The sequence below is a fragment of the Gekko japonicus genome, unplaced genomic scaffold (assembly GCF_001447785.1).
Source record: "Gekko japonicus isolate JY-2015 unplaced genomic scaffold, Gekko_japonicus_V1.1 scaffold692, whole genome shotgun sequence".
In the NCBI taxonomy this organism is placed as follows: Eukaryota; Metazoa; Chordata; class Lepidosauria; order Squamata; family Gekkonidae; genus Gekko; species Gekko japonicus.
In genome coordinates, this window is record NW_015169194.1 from 606,120 (window position 1) to 628,216 (window position 22,097).

The 22,097-nt window shown below is 46.8% G+C and overlaps 1 protein-coding gene across 1 annotated transcript in view; it reads right to left on the minus strand.

The window, feature by feature from the left end:
• CDO1 (cysteine dioxygenase type 1) overlaps positions 1-22,097 on the minus strand; it is a 37,295-nt gene that overhangs the window by 13,012 nt on the left and 2,186 nt on the right. The window contains exon 2 of the mRNA XM_015416298.1: positions 17,775-17,852. Within this exon, the coding sequence (XP_015271784.1) occupies positions 17,775-17,852 (78 nt within the window). The remainder of the gene's footprint in view (positions 1-17,774; positions 17,853-22,097) is intronic.

A 22,097-nucleotide genomic window follows, 5' to 3' on the forward strand; every position in this document is an offset into this window, starting at 1 on the left:
TGAAACCTGAAATGCTCCCCAAAATGCTGCTCTTGAGGCAAATGGGAGAACTCCAGAAACAGCTCAAGGAGGACAGAGGAAATGGCAAAAATTTGCTCTCCCTTCCATTAATGGAAATGTACTGCAGGAAAATATACTTGCAAGAGGAGATGGCTTCAGAGGTAGAGAAGCTGTTTTGCATGCAGTAGGTCCCCAGGTTCAGTCCCTGGAATCTCCACTTAAGAGCCCACAGGGTATGTAAATAGACCTCTACCTGAGCCCCTGGAAAGCCATGGTGTGAATCAGTATAAGGCAGTTTCATGTGTTCAAATCCCAGCCAAGTATTTACTCACTTAAAATGTGTAGTGAGAAGATTTTTATGTGAAGCCATCTACAGCATTATAGAATGGTAACTGATGTGTATACTGTAGAAGTACACAATATTTTCAAGAATACATTTGTCTGAATGTTACTAATTTTGTCTACGTTTGGTATGTTATAAGGGTGATGATCTCTGATGAAGACCTCACTGTTTCCAGTATTATAAGGCTTAACCTGATACCCAAATATGCTGCTAGTCCTATTGTGGTTGTTTCTGTCTATTAATACACTTGTTTTAGTACCAAATTCATGTTTTCTACTTTCAACCTTTCAATTGGCAAAAACTACAGTATGTGGGCTAAACTCTCATAAGGTGCAGCAGTTTGCACTCTCTCTCACTCATTGGGCATATGTATAATTTTGTTTTATACTTTAAAATTACGTGAGTATATCAAGTAACACAATTTTATATGCTAAATAACAAATCTTGAATTTTATGTTGTTAAAGCAGCCCTCCCCCATTGCTTCAACATTTTTGGAAATTTTCTTTTCTAGTCAGCGAGAAGGATGCCTTTATGCCACATCTACTTCAAACATGCCATGCCATAAAGTGACTAGTTATATACAAAAGCTTATTGCAAGTAACACCTACAAATATGCACGGATACACCAGCTCTTACTGAATTTTTAAAAATAATTACATTTAGAGATCATGTTTCTTCTGCCAAAGAACTCAAGGAGACATATTTCAGCTCTCAGGAGATCTCCCAACCATGCATTGGCCAGATGCAGACATGTCTAGTTTCAGCAAGGCTACAGTATCACATACCTTCTAACTATACTCCCAGTTCTCATAAGAAAGCAAAATCCACAACTTAATGCCATTATCTCCTTTCTTCAGCCACACATACAGCCTCAACAATAGCATAATTGCTAGTTGCCTATGCAACATGGATGGGACTTACTTCAAAGTGAAAAATCTGCAGATCTACAGGAAAATCTTTCTTTTAAAGTGGACATGTCAGAAAGAAAGATGAATTTGCAGTGGCAAACAACTACAATAATAAAGATTAAGATTTGAAGTGTGCTTGTACATATATACAACATCGTTCCTTCTTTATGCTAAGATTATTTTGAAATAGGAAAGAAACGCCACGTTGTCACTCTCTACCCAAGTTCCTGCTTGTGTGGCAAATGAAAACAAGCTGTGCTCTTTATATTTAAGGGACTGCCAGCATTAGTCACAAACTAGAATCCATGTGAAGGCTGTTCAGAAAAGAAAGGAATAGACAACAGTTTACATTTTCAAAATACTTAATGATTTTCCAGGCCTGCATCGTTTGCGATTCATCACGTCTAATGCATTCAACAGTTTTTACAAGGTGCTTGTGACAGTCCCAAATTACACTGAGTTGCCTAAGGGAAGGTTGTGAAGCAATAACCTAACATTGCAGCTCAGCTCATCTGTCAGACACCGTAAAGTTAGAACCTTCCACATTTTTCACTGCTGTTGAGAAATGGACTAATTGATGGTTTTATATCTGCTACACATGCAACACATGGACTGTGCACACATATCTGTATACCATGAGCCTAAAGGAAGCTGTTTGCATCACCTACTGTGAGAGCCTTCACATAGGGAACACTTGCCTGCATTTTATGTTAATGTAGCTTGCACACATTCAGCTCAAGGCATTATGGGAAGGAGAAGCACATGTTAGCCATTGTGAGCAGAACAACAACCAAGAAGGAGAATTTCCATTACTGAAGAGACTGGTTGTCATGCAGAACACGGACCTGATATGCATCTGAATTGCCATTTCCTGTTGATGGTACCTTGTAGGCCTGGGAAAGCCAAGATTCATCTGTACTTCAAAGAGGATACAGGAAGACTTCACACCTAGCCAGATGGTATTCCATGAGATAGAGTGTAGTATTTCAAATATTGGCCCAACGTATAGAATACCTGCCCCTCTCTACAAGCACCAATGAGGGAAGCTATGGGATGGACTTGTAAGTAGGTGGGATTACAGTTTGGCAAGGTGCCACCCACCTGGAGATTCAACTATAAAAGTAAAGACCCAAACCCTAGGTCTTTGCTAGCCATCTTCCTTCTCCACGACCTCTATCTTCTTCACTACCCCTAAGGTCCAGCCTTTCTATCCAACAACCCCTTTGTCTACTTTAAGATCTCTTGGAACTGCAGCCAAAGAGGCCCATGCTTGCTTAGCTGGCTCTAGCGAGTGTGATTTAGCTTAAACCCCTAGGTATCACTTTTTATCCCATTCCCATTGCAACAGACAATGGAACAGGCGAGTATAAACCGATTTACCTACCTACCTCCTAAGTAACTGAACTATTTTCTATTTCTGTAACTCTAAAGGAACTTGAACGTATGCTATTGGGAGACTGATTATTTTGTATGTGTGACTTTGATATCTTTCAGTAAAAAGGTTATTTGTTTTGGAAAAACACCCGTGTGGTCTCCATTACTGGAACTCTGGGTTCAGACACGACCTTGGTATAGCTGGCCAGGACTCACGTTAAATGTAGTTAGCCTCTGCTGTAAATAAAGCAGTTGGCGTAACACTGCAACTATATTTAAATTGTAATGGCTAATCACAAAATACAACCAGAGCAAAGCTTCTTAGATACAATCGCTGCAAACCACTTCTTCCCTTAACTCCATTCATGTTGCACAGAAAATACTTGTAGAATGTATGAATTCCATGCTGAGTTCAGGCATCACAAACAATTACGATTTTAAAACCAAGACTGGGCATATAAAAGAACTGTTATAAAAAGGCCCAGTCTCCCTGCCCCCTGGCAGCTCATAATCTGTATCAGAGACTAGACTGAAAAAATGGGTCTAAGGATTAGATCACAGTCATGAACGCGCTGCCAAAATCATTCCCACAGAGCTCTCTGCCCCCCAAAGCATACACTCTCTTTGCCCCACCAACAGGGCTGACTTACCCATTAGATACAATAGGCACAGTGCCCAGGGCCCATGATACTTTTAGTGGCCCACAAAATTTTTTAATTTTTTTTAAAATCAGAAGAAAAAAAGAACTTTTAGGGTTGAAGAAATGTTTGTTTGTTTTTTTAAAAAAACCCAGAAAATAATAAAATTTTAGGGCCCATGAAAATCTATTACATTTTGCCTAAAACAGAAAAAAATGTTGAAGTATTTAAAGTTATATCAAAAACTATTTTAAATATTGCTATAATTATGGTGGGAGGGGCCCACAAAGGCAAAAGTGCCTAGGACCCACTTAAAGTCATAATGCAGCCCCGCCTACCAACACATCCTGCAAGATGGCTTACTGAGGCACAGCTCTCTCCGCCTGTCATTCCAAGAGCAGGAGGCTGAAGGCCAAACTCTTTCTCCTCCCTCATTATTTTTCATTCCTCCATCACTGTCTGTGTGGGTGAAACAGTCTATCTGGGCTTCTACCTCACTACAAAGCAGTAACAAGCGTGCATCATACACAGGGCAAAGCCGCAAATGGATTTGTTTGAATCTTCTCCATCTGCTGCCTCCCTCCTGCAAATTCTTCCATCCTTTCTCTATTTAATGTTTTTTTCAGCAGGGAGAAAAAAAGATAATGGGGCAAAGTGAATGTCAGGGGTAAGTGGTGGGTAAGGAAAGGTTAAGCGTTTCACCAGCTGCTTGTCCTCAGCTTTGCAGCAGAGAAACAGTTTCCCAGGTCCCATCTTGCCTCCAAGTATCTAGTGTTTGATTATCCCAAAAGAAATGAACCAGCCAGCTCCTCATCAACTGAGAGAACTGACAGAAAAAGAAGACATTTCTCTTCCATACTATCATCCCAGCACTTAAGCAGTAAACCAACATGAGCCTGTGAGGTTGCTGTGGTTAGTGTGTGTCAAGTATAGGACTGGGGAGATCCGTTCAAATGCTTTGTCAGCCTTACTTGTCTCACAAAGTTGTTGTGAGGACTGGGGGGAAAAGGGAAAACCCTGAGCTCTTTGAATGTGGGTGGGATAAAAGTACAACACTCTGAAAGATGGCAGTGACTGTTTATAGCTGGACTTCAACTATAGCCAGTTATCAATGTTCCCTCTAAGCTGTGGAGTCCTGTGAGCAAAAATTCTACTTTGTGAGCTACCGGCATCAAAGTTGTGAGCAAGTGATTTGGCTGCTGCATAGATTAGCTTGCTGTGAAGCCATCCTTCCTGAGCTAAGACAAAAATGTGTGAGCCAGAGGTTAAAAAACTGTGAGCTGGCTCACACTAACTCAGCTTAGAGGGAACCCTGGTTATGAATATATTTCTTCCCAAAGGGCAACATTAGTGATTCAATCTGACCCCTGCAGCAGCCAAGAAGCAATTGCAATGCATTGAAAACAGAAGAACAGAAACAGTATCTGCAGATTTGCCAAGGATATTCAGAATAGATACTGGTGCTCTCAGATTTCATTAAAAAAATGGAGGAGACAAGGAACACTCTATCTCTGCACAGAGAGTACACTGGAGGCAGAAATGGCACAATGTTCCTTAATTCAATACCATACACAAAGCCTTCAGAGCAATGGGGGCGGGGGGAAACTACTATCACTGTAAGAAAACACAAAGCAGCAGGTCACCAGGGAAACCTTTTCTGATGAATAGGAATTGTGTTCTCTCACACTTCAAAATTTCTAATACTTGTCTATTTTACAGAGGGCAGAAATGAAATTATACAGTAATAGACCTGACCCCAAACCAGGCCACAATCCGCCTACTTTATTAAGGGGGGGATGAGAAGGCACTTATGCGTACCAAAAACACTGGGACACACTTTAGCTATAAAACTTGGTCTTAAAAGGGCCACCTGTGAGGTAGGTGGGGCTGAGACAGCTCTTTCAAGGACTGCTCTTGAGAACAGCTCTGAAAGAACTTGTGATTGACCAAAGGTCACACCAGCAGCTGCAAGTAGAGGAATGGGGAAACAAACCCGGTTCTCCCAGATTAGAGTCCATGCTCCTAACCACTACACCAAACTGTAACTCAAAACCTTTAGAAGCAAGTGGCTCCAATGTGCATCACCTTGCACTTGGCCACATTGAACCCCATTTGCCATGTTGACGCCCACTCGCCCATCCTTGACAGATCCCCTTGGAGTGCCTCACAATCCTCACTGGTTTTCACCACCCTGAACAACTTTGTATCATCCGCAAATTTAGCCACTTCACTGCTTACTCCCATCTCCAAATCATTAATGAACAAGTTAAAAAGCAGTGGACCAAGTACTGATCCCTGCGGTACCCCACTGCTTACCACCCTCCACTGAGAAAATTGCCCACCTACACTCACTCTCTGTTTTCTATGAACTAGCCAGTTTTTGATCCATAAAAGGACTTGTCCTTCTATCCCATGATTTTTGAGCTTACTTAGGAGCCTTTGATGAGGAACTTTATCAAAAGCTTTCTGGAAGTCAAGGTAAATAATATCTATTGGATCCCCCTTGTCCACATGTTTGTTCACCCCCTCAAAGAACACTAACAGGTTAGTGAGACAAGATCTTCCCTTACAGAAACCGTGCTGAGTCTGCCTCAATAGGTTTTGTTCATCTATGTGCCTACTAATTCTTTCCTTAATAATGGTTTCCACCAATTTACCCGGTATCGACGTCAGACTGACTGGCCTGTAATTTCCCGGATCTCCTCTGGAACCCTTTTTAAAGATGGGAGTGACATTAGCTACCTTCCAATCCTCAGGAATGGAGGCAGATTTTAAGGAAAGATTACATATCTTTGTCAGGAGATCTACAAGTTCACATTTGAGTTCTTTCAGAACTCTCGGATGTATGCCATCTGGGCCTGGTGATTTTTCAGTTTTTAAGTTGTCTATCAGTTTTAGGACCTCCTCTCTCGTCACCTCAATCTGACTCAGGTCTTCCAACACCCCTCCTGAAATCAGTGGTTCTGGAGTGGGCAAGCACTTCTCATCTTCCACAGTGAAGACGGAGGCAAAAAATGCATTTAGCTTCTCAGCCATTTCCCTATCATCCTTCAATACTCCTTTTACCCCTTGGTCGTCCAAGGGCCCCACTGCCTCCCTGGCTGGTTTCCTGTTTCTAATGTATTTGAAGAAAGTTTTATTGTTGGTTTTTACGTTTTTTGCTATATGCTCCTCATATTCCCTTTTTGCCTGCCTGACCTCAGACTTGCATTTTATTTGCCATAGCCTGTGTTCCGTTTTATCAGCCTCACTGTGACTAGCTTTCCACTGCTTAAAGGAATTCTTTTTACTTTTTACAGCCTCCATTACTCTGTTTGTTAACCATGCAGGCTTTTTCCTATACCTGTTTGTGCCTTTCCTAACCTGCGGAATATATATTTTTTGAGCTTCTAGGATCGTAGTTTTAAATAGATCCCAAGCTTCCCCAATTGTTTTGACCCTTTCTACTTTTCCTTTCAGTTTCCTCCCCACGTGTCCCCTCATATCAGAGAAATTACCCCTTTTAAAGTTAAAAATGGTTGTGTGAGTCTTTTTGGCCAATTCTCTATTTGTACAAATGATGAACTCAACAACATTATGATCACTGTTTCCAAGCGGTGCAATCACTTTTACATCTCTCACCAGGTCTTGAGTGTTACTTAGGACCAAATCAAGGATCGCCTCTCCCCTGGTAGGTTCCATGACCATCTGCTCCATAGCACAGTCATTTAGAGTGTCTAGAAACTCAATCTCTTTCTCCCGGCTAGAACACATATTGACCCAATCAATGTGTGGGTAGTTAAAATCACCTATTACGACACAGTGTTTTTGTCTAGCTGCTATCTTTAATTCATTCATCATTTTATAATCCTCCTCTATCTTTTGATCTGGTGGGCGATAACAAACTCCCAGTGTTAAGTTTCCTTTTGGCCCCCCTATTTCAACCCATAGAACTTCCAGAAGCGAATCCAATTCACTTAGCCTCTCAATCTTTCTAGACTTTATACCCTCTCTGCCCAAGCATGCAAAGTGCCTCCCACCTTACCCGTAGATCCACCTTCATTCAGTTGGGTTGTAGCTCATAGCAAGCCCCCCATTAGCCAAGGTGCCGGCCTTGTAACAGGAGGCAGGAGAGGCGGAGGTGAGGGCGGGCCGCGCAGGCAATGACAGCTTCCTGCCTTTAGAAGCTCCCAACGTCGTCACCACGCAGGCCCCTCCCCCTGCCGCTGCCATGGACAGTGCTGCCCCAGAGAGGTCCAGCAGGACTAGCAGCAAGAGCGAGGCTGCCACAGCCAAGCCCGCCACTGCCAGGAGCGCCCAGGCCCGACCCCCGTCGGCGCCATCCCCTTCTGCCGCAGTTCGCTCTCTTTCCTTCTCTCTCTCCAGCAGCAGCAGCAATGGAGGCCACCAGCTGCCCCGAGACATCCAGGCCTGACGCGACACTGCCAAGGTCACCACCAATGCCCCCTCCCCCCGCCACCACTCCGTGCGTACGGCCCCTTCCCTTGTGATGTACAAAGGAAAAAGAGAGAGAGAAGGAAAGAAAGAGAGCGAGAAAAAGAGAGAAGGAAAGAGGCGAGGGAAGGTGGGAAACAGGCGCTGCCCGCTCTGCAAACCTTTTAATTTCATGGCTGCTGTCACAGTCTGCGGAACCTTAACAAAACCTTACTAATATGGTCCCAGGTGTACAATGCAGGCTTGTGAATATTCAGCAATTTGGTATTTACAGTCTGTATGCATTTGTATTCTTTTTATTACAATTGTATTTTTAAATGGCTTATGTATGACTTGACAAGTAATGTGTTGTATAGCATGGGAGGATGTAATTCTACTAATATGGTCTCAGGTGTACAATATAGGCTTGTGAATATTCAGCAATTTGGTATTTATAGTCTGTATGCTTTTGTATTCTTTGTATTACAATTGTATTTGTTAAATGGCTTATGTATGACTGGACAAGTAATGTGTTGTATAGCATGGGAGGATGTAATTCTGTTAAGGTTCCTTTAAATATTGTAAGTTTGTGACAGGATCAAACCCATGCAAACATTATGTCGTGACTTCGAGTATAATAGTGGGTATACTGGAATGGTTTGGCAAAGCATTTTGCATCATGAACTAAGTCACGCCCAGTGAAACGTTTAGTTTAAGAATGTGTGAGTATGGTAATATAAAAATAGGTTTTTATGTAGGACAGCTTTGTTATGGAGCATTTGAATTTGATCATGTTTGTATATTCCCTCAGATTTATGGTAGAAAAACCAGAAGATTTGTATATGATATGTCAAACTGTGGTATGAATGAAACTAGAAAAGCATAGATATGGTATGAAAACATTTTATTGGAAATGTTTTTATGGATCTTTTTCTTGTGTAAATTGAATGTGTTGATATATGTATTGTTGTATATAGGTGTAGGAATTTTTCTGATGAAGAGGCGAAATGAAGAGACATTCTGGAGGTTTTCGTCAGATTCGCTTGTATTTTGATAGAAGTTCAGCTTCACCTGAAACTTACCATTCTTTTGTATATTAGTATCTGCTTTTAGAGGACCTAAAGAGCCTCTTGCTCAAGGTAAAAGAGGAGAGCGCAAAAGTGGACTTGAAGCTCAACATAAAAAAAAACTAAGATCATGGCATCCGGCCCCATCACTCCTTGGCAAATAGAAGGGGAAGTCATGGAAGTAGTGACAGACTTCACGTTCCTGGGATCCCAGATCACCGCAGACTGTGACAGCAGCCATGAAATTAAAAGACGCCTGCTCCTTGGGAGGAAAGTGATGGCGAACCTAAACAGCATGATAAAAAGTAGAGACATCACCCTGCCAACAAAAATACGCATGGTCCAAGCAATGGTATTCCCAGTAGTCATGTATGGCTGTGAGAGTTGGACTATAAGGAAGGCCGAGTGCCGAAGAATAGATTCTTTTGAACTATGGTGCTGGAGGAGACTCTTGAGAGTCCCTTGGACTGCAAGAAGATCAAATCAGTCAATCCTAAAAGAAATCAACCCTGACTGTTCCCTGGAAGGCCAGATAATGAAACTGAAGCTCAAATACTTTGGCCACCAAATGAGAAGGGAGCACTCACTGGAGAAGACCCTGATGCTGGGAAAGATTGAAGGTCAAAGAAGACGGGGACGGGAAAGGATGAGATGGTTAGACAGTGTCATAGATGCAACGAACATGAAATTGAGCCAACTTCAGAGGACGGCGGAAGACAGGAAGGCCTGGTGTGAACTGGTCCATGGGGTCGCGAAGAGTCGGACTTGACTGTGCGACTGAACAACAACAACAACATCTGCTTTAATATTCTTGTATGTTATAAAATATTTTGATACGCTCAAGCGCTTTGTTCTATCAGTCTGCCACTCTGCAAACAGAAACAGCCTCGCTGGCACCAAGACCAGCTGCCACCAAACCACCTGCGTTCCCGCGTTCACTCGCTCACCATAGCCAGATTCGCCGCCGTCCTCCGCCACCGCCGCCATCTGTGTCCCCCTCGTGATGTCCCTGTGGCTTCGGCAGGGGGAGTGGAGGAGGAGGAGGCAGCGTGCCAGGGGGCTCCCAGCTGCTAGGCCGCCCATTGCCATTGCCACCAGTCCGCTCCTTGCACCGCTGCTGAACAGAGCGTAGCCTGGTCTCTCCATGGGAGCAGGGCTTTTGGCAAGGGAGGGGCTGGCTCGGAAGGCAGCTGGAACACCGTTCCGGTGCGTTCCAGTCCAAAAATAGCCCTGAGTGTGTGAGCTTTCAAGTTCACTAGAACTCTTCAACAGGCTAGATGGAACAATCAAAAATTTTTTTTTACTTTGGGACTCACATGGCTGCTAACAATTTCATTCTACAATAACAGATGCCGCATAGATTTTGCATCCAGGATATCAAGATCTGGCCCTTGAGTAGGTCTTCATACAGAGCTAGGGTTGCCAGGTCTGGGTTGGAAAATACCTGGAGACTTTGGGGGTGGATCCAGGAGAGGGCGGGGTTTGGGGAGGGGAGGGGTCTCAGCATGGTACAATGCCATAGAGTCCACCCTTCAGAGCAGCCATTTTATCCAGGGGAGCTGATCTCTCTCAGCTGGAGATCAGTTGTAAAAGCGGAAGATCCCCAGGCCCCACCTGGAGGCTGGCGACCCTATACAGAGCACTCCCCAAAAACTATCTAGTTCTATAAATTCGCAGCTGCCCTGGATGGCCCAGGCTAGCCTGATCGCACTCCCCAAAACCTATCTAGCTCTATAAAGTCGCAGCTTTAACGAAATATGCCCTGCCCTGGATGGCCCAGGCTAGCCTGATCTTGTCAGATCCCAGAAGCTAAGCAGGATCAGCCTTGATTAGTAGTTGGATGAGAGACCACCAAGGAAATTGAGGGTTGCTATACAGAGGCACGCAATGGCATATCACCTCTGTTCATCTCTTGGTTTGAAAACCCTACCAGGTCACCAAGCCAACTGTGACTTGAAGGTGCTTTCCACCACTAAAAGAAATACACAGGACATTTTGATTGGTAGCCTGAAGACTTGGGATATAAAGCTAAGAAATGGCCACCCCACCTATGCTTCTAAGGTACCCCACAAACTTCCTTTCAGTGATTATTTGCACCTCACTCCCACCCCTCTGTCAATAAGAACAACACACACAGGTTGTCACATTTGGTAACAGAAGCTTTGAGTAACAAACAAGCATAATGTAATGTGGCCACCATTTCTGTCATTTTTATGCAGAAAATTAAAAAAGGGAGGCAGTAAGGAAGAGTTGTGCAAAGAGAAGCCTGGCATCATAGATCAGCTGTGGTTCTCTGTGTTAGAGACATGAAAATGGATGATGAGAGGTCAGAGGTTCTTAGCCTCTCTCTTCTGCAGCAAAGATAAACAAAAGTGTAATGAAGTAAGGTAAACAACAAACTAACTGAGGAATAAGTGTTCTGAAAGTAAAGGATTATGGTTTGATAAAACAGGTTAAGAACAGTATTAAAAGTTTTAAAAAGTGAGTGCTTTGGGTTATGAGAAATCATACCGATTGAGAAAACACAAGTCTGGTTTAAGCCAGGATGACACAAAGGGCGATTTCGCACTAGAGCTGCCTCGCGGTTGCGCCGCCGTTTGCCCTGACACTATTTGTCAGTTTCACACTCGAGACTGCGGGGCTGCATTTGACCTGCGGCTTCGCCCGATTCGACCCACGGCTTCACCCAATGTTTCGGACTCCTAAAAAACCAGGATCACGAACCTGCGGGGGAAATTGGGCAAAGCCGCGAGTCAAAATGCAGCTTTGGGTGTGAAATTGACATATTTGTGTCGGGGCGAACGGTGGCGCAACCACGAGGCAGCTCTAGTGCGAAATCGCACGAAGTGTTTAATTTCTTGATGTTATGTCTGCTGACCGCCACTAGGTGCCAGCGACTTATACCAGAGCTTGGCTCTCAGAGACAATAGGGACTAGGATCCTGAAATTTCAAGTGGTCACCAATAGGAACCTTGGCAGGAAGTTTAAACCTTCCAATAGGACCTGTGGGTGTTCCACGGGGACTGTATATAGTTGGCCGCCTGGCGGGTATTTGCGTTTTTATGTTGTGTACTAGTAAACATGTGCTGACAATCACGCTGTTTCCTGATCATTCAATGCGGTGAACCCACTACACAACCATGGCAACGAGGATGGGATCCCACTGAGCTGGCCGGGCCGTGGAGGCACCAGAGGAAGACCGATACCTGAGGACGATTGCGGTTCCAGCCAATGAACCCGGAAGAAGACCAAGCGACCTCCGTGCCTTCTTCTCCTCCTGCTTCACCTCCTCCTCCACCTCCACGCAGCACGATGGCAGTCACTCCAAGAGCGGTACTTGTCCCTCCGTTCGACCTGGCCTGTCCGCATCACTGGGATGCCTGGGTTCAGGGACTCAAGTCCATCCTAATCATTTATGAAGTCACCTCTGACAAATGTAAGAAGGGACTCCTCATCAGCTCCTGTGGTCCAGCCACTGTGGAGCTGGCATGCAACTTGCTATCCCCAACCACGCAGGCCAAGGCCTTGTTAGAGGACATTATCAAGAAGCTCCAGGACCATTTCATCCCCAAGCCATTGGAGATCGCACACCACGTGGCCTTCTACTCCCGACAACAACAACCACGGGAGTCGGTATCAGTATACTTGGCTGAGCTCTGCCGGCTTGCCCCTTTTGGGGCCCACCTCGACATGGCCCTCCATGATCGACTAGTCTGCGGGCTGAACAATGATAAGCTCCGATGCCGCATCCTCAAGGATGAGAAGCGCACTCTTGCATCCGCCCTGTCCACCGCCACGGCCTGGGAGAGGAACCATTCCCCGACCGCCACGCACCAGATGCAGGACGACCACATCGATCCTGACCGAGAGGAGGTCCACCGCACCCAACAGTCCACCAGGCACTGGGAACAAGGGTCCACACCACGCTTCTCTCTTGCTCCTGAGTGCGCAAGCTGCAGGGACAAGCACGACCGGAAGACCTATCGGTTCCAGGATGCTAAATGCCATGGGTGTGGCTGCTCGGGGCACATCGCACGTGCCTGCCATTCTCAGGGGTCCCGAACCCAGCAGGCACCGCCACAGCCCTGCCGTAAAGCGGACACTCACTACAAGGATCATGGGTCCAGGGAAGAGCTCTACCTCCTCGCAGCCGACACTGCCTAACAGGTACTGCGGCTTCTGAGCCAGTCCACTGCCCCGAAGATCCAGGCCCGGATCCAAATAGAGGGGTCCCCCTGCACTATGGAGCTCGATTCCAGCTGCCCTTGGGGGGGGCCCGCCTGCACCCATCTACCCTTACCCTGACAAACTTTCAGAGGAACCGCGTTCCGATAAAGTGTGTGGGGAGTTTCTGGGTCCAGGGCAAGGGGTTTGATGGCCACTTGGACTTAGTTGTGGTCGAGGGTGACCTGGTCAGTCTTCTCAGCCACGCGTGGTTTGCCCATTTGGGAATTTCGATAGAGGGGGTACAGCTCTGCACCTCACAGGACTTCCAGGAGATCTGTGACGAGTTCCCATCCGTTTTCAACGGTACCCTGGGTTGCTACACGCCCCCCCCCGGTATCGCTGCAACTCGACCCCAATGTGGCCCCCATCCACATTGCGCTCCAGGATGGTTTCCTTCACGCTGTGCCCCAAAATAGATGCGAAACTGGACCGTCTCATGGGGCAGGGAGTCCTGGAACCAGTATCCCACGCAGCGTGGGAGACCCCAATAGTCACCCCGGTCAAACCGAACGGGGATGTCTTCATCTGCACAGATTACAAGTGCACGCTGAACAGGGCACTACAAGACCACGCATACCCGGTCCCAGTCGTTAGCTACGTGCTTGCCTCCCTGGCAGGGGCCAAGATTTTTGGTAAACTGGACCTAGCCCAGGAATACCAACAGCTCCCGGTTGACGAGGCTACCACCACTGCGCAGACTATCGTCACACACCGAGGGGCTTTCAAGGTTAAAAGACTGCAGTATAGGGTGAGCATGGCCCCCAGGCATCTTCCAACAACTAATGGACTCTCTCTTGAAAGGGATCCCGGGCATCACGCCATTTTTCAATGATGTGCTGATTGCCGTGGCAATGCCTGCTGAGTTCACCACCAGAATGCGCACCGTCCTCTGCTGTTTCCACGAGGCAGACTTGAAAGTGAAGCGGGAAAACTGCCTACTATGGGTTCCATCTGTAGACTTTCTGGGCTTCATGGTCAACATGGACAGCCTCCGCCCGGCTAGGGACAAAATAAAAGCCATCGTTGAGGCACCCCCACCCAGATCCAAGGCGGAACTCCAGACGTTCCTGGGCTTATTGAACTTCTACCATGCCTTCCTCCCCCACAAGGCGGCGGTAGCGGAGCCCCTGCATTGCCTCCTGGACAAGCAAGCCCCCTGGTTGTGGGGCCCTCCCAGGCCACCGCATTCAAGGGAGTAAAACCGCTGTTGATTTCAAATAAAGTTCTGGCGCATTTTGATGAGTCGCTGCCTGTGGTTCTGGCCTGCGACGCATCCCCCTACAGTATTGGTGCGGTGTTGGCCCACCGTCTCCCACAGTAGGCCCATCACCTACTACTCCCGGACACTGTCAGCGGCGGAGCAGAACTATGCCCAGATAGAGAGGGAGGGCCTGGCGATTGTGGCCGGAGTAAAGAAATTTCATGACTTTGTGCATGGCCGACCCTTTATCATAGTCACAAACCACCGCCTCCTCCTTTGACTTTCTGCCTCTGATCGTCAGACGCCACAGGTCCTTTCCCCGCAGGTCCTGAGGTGGTCCATTTTCCTGTCCGGCTACTCTTACTCCCTGCAGCATCACCCAGGCAAGGCTATTGGCCACGCTGACGCTCTGAGCCGCCTGCCCCTGCGATCCGTGGAGGATGACCCGGCTCCAGCCCACCATGTTCTGCAGGTAGAGGACCTTCCCAATTCCCTCCTCCAGGCAGCAGATGCTGGCCGCCGCTCAGCCAGAGACCCTGTCCTTTCCCAGGTTCCGGGCTGGGTGGTGGCCTTTGGCAGCAGAAGAACCTGAGATCACAGCCTTTGCCACTTGCAGAGATGAATTGTCCACGTACAAGGGCTGTTTATTGTGGGGAGACAAGGTAGTTGTCCCCAGCGCACTACGTCACAGAGTCCTGCAAGCTCTACATGAGGCCCATCCCAGCATTGTCCAGATGAAGGCCCTGGCCCAGAGCTACGTGTGGTGGCCAGGTAGAGGCCTGGGTAAAGCGCTGCTAGACATGCCAAGCTGTCAGGCCCAATCCGCCGAGCACACCCACCCAAGCCTGGGAATCCACCCAGATGCCATGGTTAAGGCTCCATGTTAATTTCGCTGGGCCATTCCACGGGCTGCTGTTTTTAGTAATGGTGGACTCTTATTCGAAATGGTTGGAGATAAGCCCAGTCTCCGCCACTTCCTCCAAAGCCACCATCCGGGTGCTCCACAAGATCTTCGCCACCCATGGGTTGCCGGACACCATCGTCTTGGACAACAGGACGGCATTCACTTTGGAGAAATTCCAGGAGTTCCTCCGCAGCAACCTGATTTGGCACATAAGGTCTGCCCCGTTTCACCCCGCCACAAACAGCCAGGCGGAGCAGATGGTGCACACCGCCAGGAAGCCCTCAGCCGGCTGCCATGAGGGATGTCTGCCATGCTTCCTCCTGGGGCAACGGACCACCCTGAACCCGATCAGCGACCGCTGCCCCGCGGAACTCCTCATGGGCCAGTGGCCTCTTGGACAGACTGATCCTCTTGGACAGACTGCTCCCAGACAGGGCCCCAGAATCGTGCAATCTGTCCGAGCAGAGGGAGGCTCCACGGGGATTCTTCCCGGAAGACGCTGTCTACATCCGGAACTATGGTAAAGGCCCTGAATGGAGGACTGGCCAAGTCATCCACCCCACTGGCCCCGTGTCCTACAAGGTCTCGACAGACTGCTGACAGGTCCTGTGGAAGCATGTCAACCAGCTGCGTAGGCGCATGCTCCTGGCTCCAGCGGAGGTTCTGGCCCCGGGGAACCCCAAGGTGGAGCTACCAGACATCCCGGAACAAGGAACTGCCAACGGGAGTTTGCTGGAGCCAGCCCCCATTGCTGCGGCCGCACCAGAAGACAGAACGCTGGCCTCCGCGTTGGCACCAAAAGAAGCTCCACTGCCTCCTCCCCCTAGTACTCTGGGCGAGGGGCAGGACAGGCCTCCCGACATCCCAGTTCCGACCCCGAGGCATTCCACGCGAGAACACCGGACCCCAACTTATCTTAAGGACTAAGTTACATAGGCTGGGTTTGAACTACGGGGGGAGGGGTGTTATGTCCGCTGACCGCCACTAGGCGCCAGCGACTTATACCAGAGCTTGGCTCTCAGAGACAATAGGGACTAGGATCCTGAAACCTCAAGTGGTCACCAATAGGAACCTTGGCAGGAAGTTTAAACCCTCCAATAGGACCTGTGGGTGTTCCACGGGGACTGTATATAGTTGGCTGCCTGGCCGGTATTTGCGTTGTTATGTTGTGTACTAGTAAATGTGCTAACAATCACGCTGTTTCCTGATCATTCAATGTGGCGAACCCACTACACAACACTTGATGAGTTCTAATTCAGCATGTTTGCATTGTATATTCCCTTTGATTTCCTTTCCTGAAGAAGAGTCACTTTCAGATCTGTAGCAATATGTCCAAGAAGATCAAAACCTTCACACACTTTCTGAGTGTTGCAATGTCTTATGGTAGATGTGTGTTCACTGATTCTCTCAAGTAGCTTCTGACACATTTGTCCAATGTTGATAGCTGGCACATGATGGCATATATTAAATTGGACAATATGCAAGAAGAAAAGCTCAAGATGGTGTAGTTGATGTTATTAGGTTCTATAATACTACTAGCTGAGTGTATGTGGGGCAAAGTTGGCATCTGAGTCTGTTGCAAGCCTTGGTTCCTGTGTTTGTGTATCTGTTGGGTGATCCATGGTTGTTTGTAAGAAGCTGTGTTGACTTAGGGGTTGTCTACGTGAGGAACAGCCTGCCACCCAAAGTCTGTCAAAGAAAGATATCCTTAGCCAGGAGAGGCTGTAGGTCACTGATGATATGTTTGGGTGGTTTCAGTTGTGAACTGTAGGTGATGACCAGCATTCCCCCTGCCCCGTTGTTGTCTTCCTTGGGTTTGTCTTGTAACAGTCCTGCTTTGGGTACAAACCCAAGGGCTAAACAGATGCCTTTAACTACACAGGTGGCATTTTTTATTTGCAAATATATATACTGAGCATGCTGGAGCAGGCAGCCACCCAGTGCTAGTTCATAAAGCACCAACAGTAGCCACAAAGCAAAGAGCATCCATCTGGAGTCTTTAAGGTGCCTCCTTCCAAAACTTAAAAGGCTGAATTAATGTATGCCCTTTGAATTACTTGACAGCCCTTCCCTGATGGTATGCACACGTGAAAAGCAGAAAGGCACTTTTAAATGTGTTTGCTTTGGGTTTCTGAGCCAGCTGACAGCCAAACCAGAAATGTAACTTAAAAACTGCATTCTAGTCTTCCTGCATTTTATAATGTCCTCAAAAGTATAGTCTAGCATATAGGCTATATTTCTTCCATTCAAATCTGTCTTTGCCTCCCCAATACACACACACACAGAGATCTCAGGCCCACTCTAGAGTGTACACTTGTCTTGTTCACCATCCATTATTGCCGCAAAAATCTCTTCTAGACACTAGTATTCATTGATAAAGCTTTGGCTGATCATTATCAAGCCATCAATACTATAAAAGATCACTTAATAACTATTTCACCATGTTTATAATAGATTTGGGTTTTTAATAAATACTGGACTAAACAAGTTTTATTTAGTTTGTATAAACTGACAAGACATTCCGGATGTAAGGTTTGACCTTCAGAGCAAACTTTATCTATACTAAGTTATAAAAGAAAGTATGCAAACTATGTGAAGCAGATATTTGGACCCTTCATATCTGTGCACTTTAAAACTGGCACAGATGCATCATATTTGCCATATTATCTTGTTAAAATGTATATATTTTGTTACAAACCTGCCATGGCCTTCTCCCCAGCATAAGATCATCAAATTGAACTTATCATTTCCTTTATCCACAAGATTTCTCGTATATCTGAAACAATAAAAACGTGGTTTTCTTTTTATCATCATCAGTAAGAGGCAGAACAAATATTAAAAGCATACATCCTTGTCCTGCATCTTCAAGCATAAAAAACAGGGCCAAAGAAACAATAAGTTCTTAAACTTCCATCTATCCAATTCCCCACTCTTATCAAGTATTATTTCTTTATAGAGTTGTATGACACTTCTACTCATTAGATTTCAGTTCCTTTGAGCTACGGGTACCCACTACACACTTGCATTTTGGTTGTTAGTGCAACCTACTTTACAGGGTTATAAAAGGGAACGATGGTCCCGGTCACACGGGCCAGAAAATGTGGGGGGGAAGCGTGGTTGTTTGCCCCGGAGCAAAGTAACATGCGACAGCCCAATCACATGTCCCATCGAGGTCCCGTGGTTAGGCCATTAGGTGCCGATCACATGGCTATCCTGCAGCGTGGCAAAGAAGTGGCGCAGCGCAATCACACCGGCAATCGCTAGGTGCCGCTTCCGTGGCAAACGGGAAATTTTTTTCACACCAAAGTTTGCGCATGCACATGATTGTTTGTGCGCATCTTGTGGAGACTTACCAAAAAAACCCCAAACATCAGGTGTGCGACGGGACGTGGACGGGCGCCAGATGCCACGGGATTCAAGTGGAAACGCGATCAGACGCCCGCCCTTCCCCCACGTTTCCCGGAAACTAGTACCTCGTATGTGGTAGTTTTTTACTCCGCATCTTCGGCGAGAAGCCACGGGTTAGCCACGGATGTACTACGCTTTCCAGATGTTGCAGTGGATCGCACACTGAAAATCCGCCTATCATCTGTGTCTTTAGCGCAGCAACTTCTCCGTGTGAACGGGACCTAAGATCATAATCTATATAGTGCAATCCTATGCAAAATTACCACATCTGAAGCCCAATTAAATAATGGGAAAAATCTACACGTGCAATCCTTTTGGCATGCTTTGAACGTGCTATGCATATTTTAAACCAAGACAACAATCCAGATGATGGACCTGAAAGCCATAGCTCCACTAATTTATTTAAAACATTTCTCTCTCAGCATAGCAGTTTAGTTATTCATTCATTTAATTCATTTGTACCCTGCCTTCCTCTCCAGTGACGACACAAAGTAGCTTACATTGTTCTTCTCTAGCTTATCCTCACAACAGCCCTGTGGGGTAGGTTATGCTGAGAGTGCCTGACTGGCCCAAGGTCACCCAGCAAGCTTCCATGGCACAAGTAGGAAGTCAAACCCAAGTCCCTCAGATATCAGTCCAACACTCTTAACCACTACACTACACTGGCACCTAGTTCTGATTCTTAGTCACTACTATTCAAACATATCAATAGAAACAAAGAGACCAGTAACAACAAACCAGCAGCAAAGCAATAAAAGAAGCATCAACCAAAAATGCATCACAGAGATCAATAGCAATTAAAGTCAGCATTGTTGTCACTCCATATCGCCTTTCAAGGAACAATCTAAGGCAGGTCTACTCATAAGTAAGTCCCATGTTATTCACCAGTACTTACTCCCAGGTAAGCATTCTTAGGATTGCAGCTACAATTAGACACACAATTGCATGTTTCCCTTTGGTTGTGGCTCTGATTGAAGCCCATTTTCAATTTGACACTTCTAGATGAGAGCAGTAGTCCAAACAGATTTAAATTTGTAGAGGTACCCTGTTCAAATCCATATTAAAGTTAGAAACTCATAAGTCAAAAACATACCTGGAAAAGCTACTTTTAAAACAAAATTCAGCAACACCGTTTATAAAAAATAGAAAGCTGCATCAAAAGTAACCGCTGCCTGAAGTTGCAGCATTGAGAGTATTGCACAAAACTTCCGTGACAAGGATGCGGGGAACACTCTTACACTCTTACAATCTGCTTTCCCATCATACTTTCCCTATTTAAACTGTTGTTTTTTTTTTTAAAAGGAAACACTTATTTTAACGTGTGCAAAGTTCCTGGAGAAATGCCAGGGCAGAGGGCATTCTGCCAACCAAGTTAAGAACCAACTGTTCAACTGCACCCACTCCAAGGGTTGCACAACAATCCGCGTTTAAGAAGCTGTCTAAAAAAACCCTAACACAATAGGGGAGGGGGTTGGTGGGATTCGATAAGAAATACTACATTAAATTAAGCTAGGTCATGTCTTTTCAATTGACGAGGCGAGGGCAGCTAATGCCCAGCTAAAATATTTTTATTACGGATTAGTTTGTCTCTTTTAAACGTTACCACCGGCTTGGGTGGGTACACACAATTCTAAAACGAAGGCGAGTTCGCAGATGTTCAGAAGGACGCCTTCCGAAAGGAGCCCTCTAGGAGGCCCCACGTAGGGGGTGGTGCAAGAACCCAGAGAAGTTATTGATTTGCTGACGCGGAGTGTTTATCACAAACATCGGCGGGATGATTCAGCGTTGTTATGGAACATAATAAAAACAGAATTTTAGACTGCATTATTGCTTTTATCTAATCGGATTTGGGGAGCGGAGATAACATCGCACTTGGCACTTCTTCGATTCGCCGGGGCTCCCGTGGCTTGCCGCTTTACAGCTGAAATGACACTTTACAGCGGTGATCGTCAAGGGCGCCCCTCCTTCGCCCGCCCAGCAGGAAACGTCTCCCGCGGGCTCTCAGGAACTCCCCGACACCCCCTGCCCGGCCGCTTCAGCAGCTCCTTCTCTCAACTCCGCAGCCATTGGCCAAGCAGCTCGGGGGTGTAGCTAAAGGACGGCCGCCATTGGCCAGTGGGGCCTCTCCCCCTCCCTAGCTCCTCCTCTGCGCGGCACTCGGGAAAGGCCCCGCAAGGAGTGGGAGGGGCAGAGAAAGGGAAAGGCCGCGCGGGAGATGCGGCTCGCTCTCGGATTGCTGCCGGCCTGGCGCTCTCCACACGGCGCTTCGGTGCACACGGGCCTCTTAACCGAGCATTTCAGCACCCCCCCTCTTCCACCCGCAACCGTGTGGAAAACCATAAGGAAAGTCTAACGGGCTGATTGCAGGTTTCTGGACTGATGGCCTTGCAAAAAGGTTGATTTGCAATCCCATCGACACCTGCTTGCACTTTACAACGCACCTGTGATTACAAGCCTCCTTCCTTCCCTCTCACCCACATGGATTTCTCCACCAACCGTCAGAGAAGGACACAGGTGAGCAGACTGAGAGGGCGGAATGCTCGTTTGAGCGTCTCTTCGTACTGCATTCTGTGTTCGTGTCAGTGTCCCCTTTTCGTTTGGATTAAAACCAGTGGTGCCTCTAGGGCTGTGATCACACACTTTCAATATACTTTCCAACTGGATTTTACTGTGTGAACTGGCAAAATCTAGTTGGAAAGTGCATTGAAGGTGGATTATTTAGTGTGTGTGATCGCAGCCTAGGTTTTGTTTAAAAAAAACCCATTTGGCATGAAGTACCATGACTACTTCCACACAGGAATTTTCTCCTGCATGGAATGCAGGAAGCCACCAGATCAAATGGGAGCATCTACACAATCTCATGCCCACTCTGAACAACACTCTTATTCTTCCTGTGGTTTCCCCCTGTAAACTGGATAAAAAATAAACCTCATTTGAACAATGGGGTGGCTGTGGGTCCCCACACAGCCACCCAGATTTCCTCCTTTGGACCAGAGGAGATGGGATGGATCAAAACTCTGGGCTTTGTCTCCCCTCTAAGGGCTCCCCACCCCAGCTGAGCTCTTCTGTAGCTGTTACAGTACAGTTTAGCTGGTGAAAGGAAAGGCAAAAAAAGGCTTTCAGGTCCCAGGGGGCCTTGGCCTCTCATTATTTTGTTGTAAAAATTGGGGGGAGAATACCACAATTAATTTGCACAGTACATCTGGGATCCTCCTGCTGTGCTTTTTTTGGACCACAGGTTAGTGGGATTCTGAAAACTAGAAGTTAAGAGGACTGCCTATCGGGAGCCAGAAAGTACTGTACCCCTTTCTGCTACTGCTTCAGTCAGCCAAGCTACTGGTCTGCCTAGTATGGGAGAAGAGGAGAAAACAAGTTAACAGACAATATGTTGATAAAATTGACTGAACAAGTGAATAACATGGGAATGAGGGTACCAATGGAATGGAGGGAAGGGCAAATCCAAAATACGGACATAACCCCTGGTCCTTGGGTTACATTTGCCTAGGAAGGCAAAGGATCCAGTCTTTTCAAGCACTGAAACTTATTGTGGCCCCGGTCAGACGTGTCGGAAAATGCGGGGGGGGGGGGTTGGGGGCCTTTTTCGCCGGCCCCT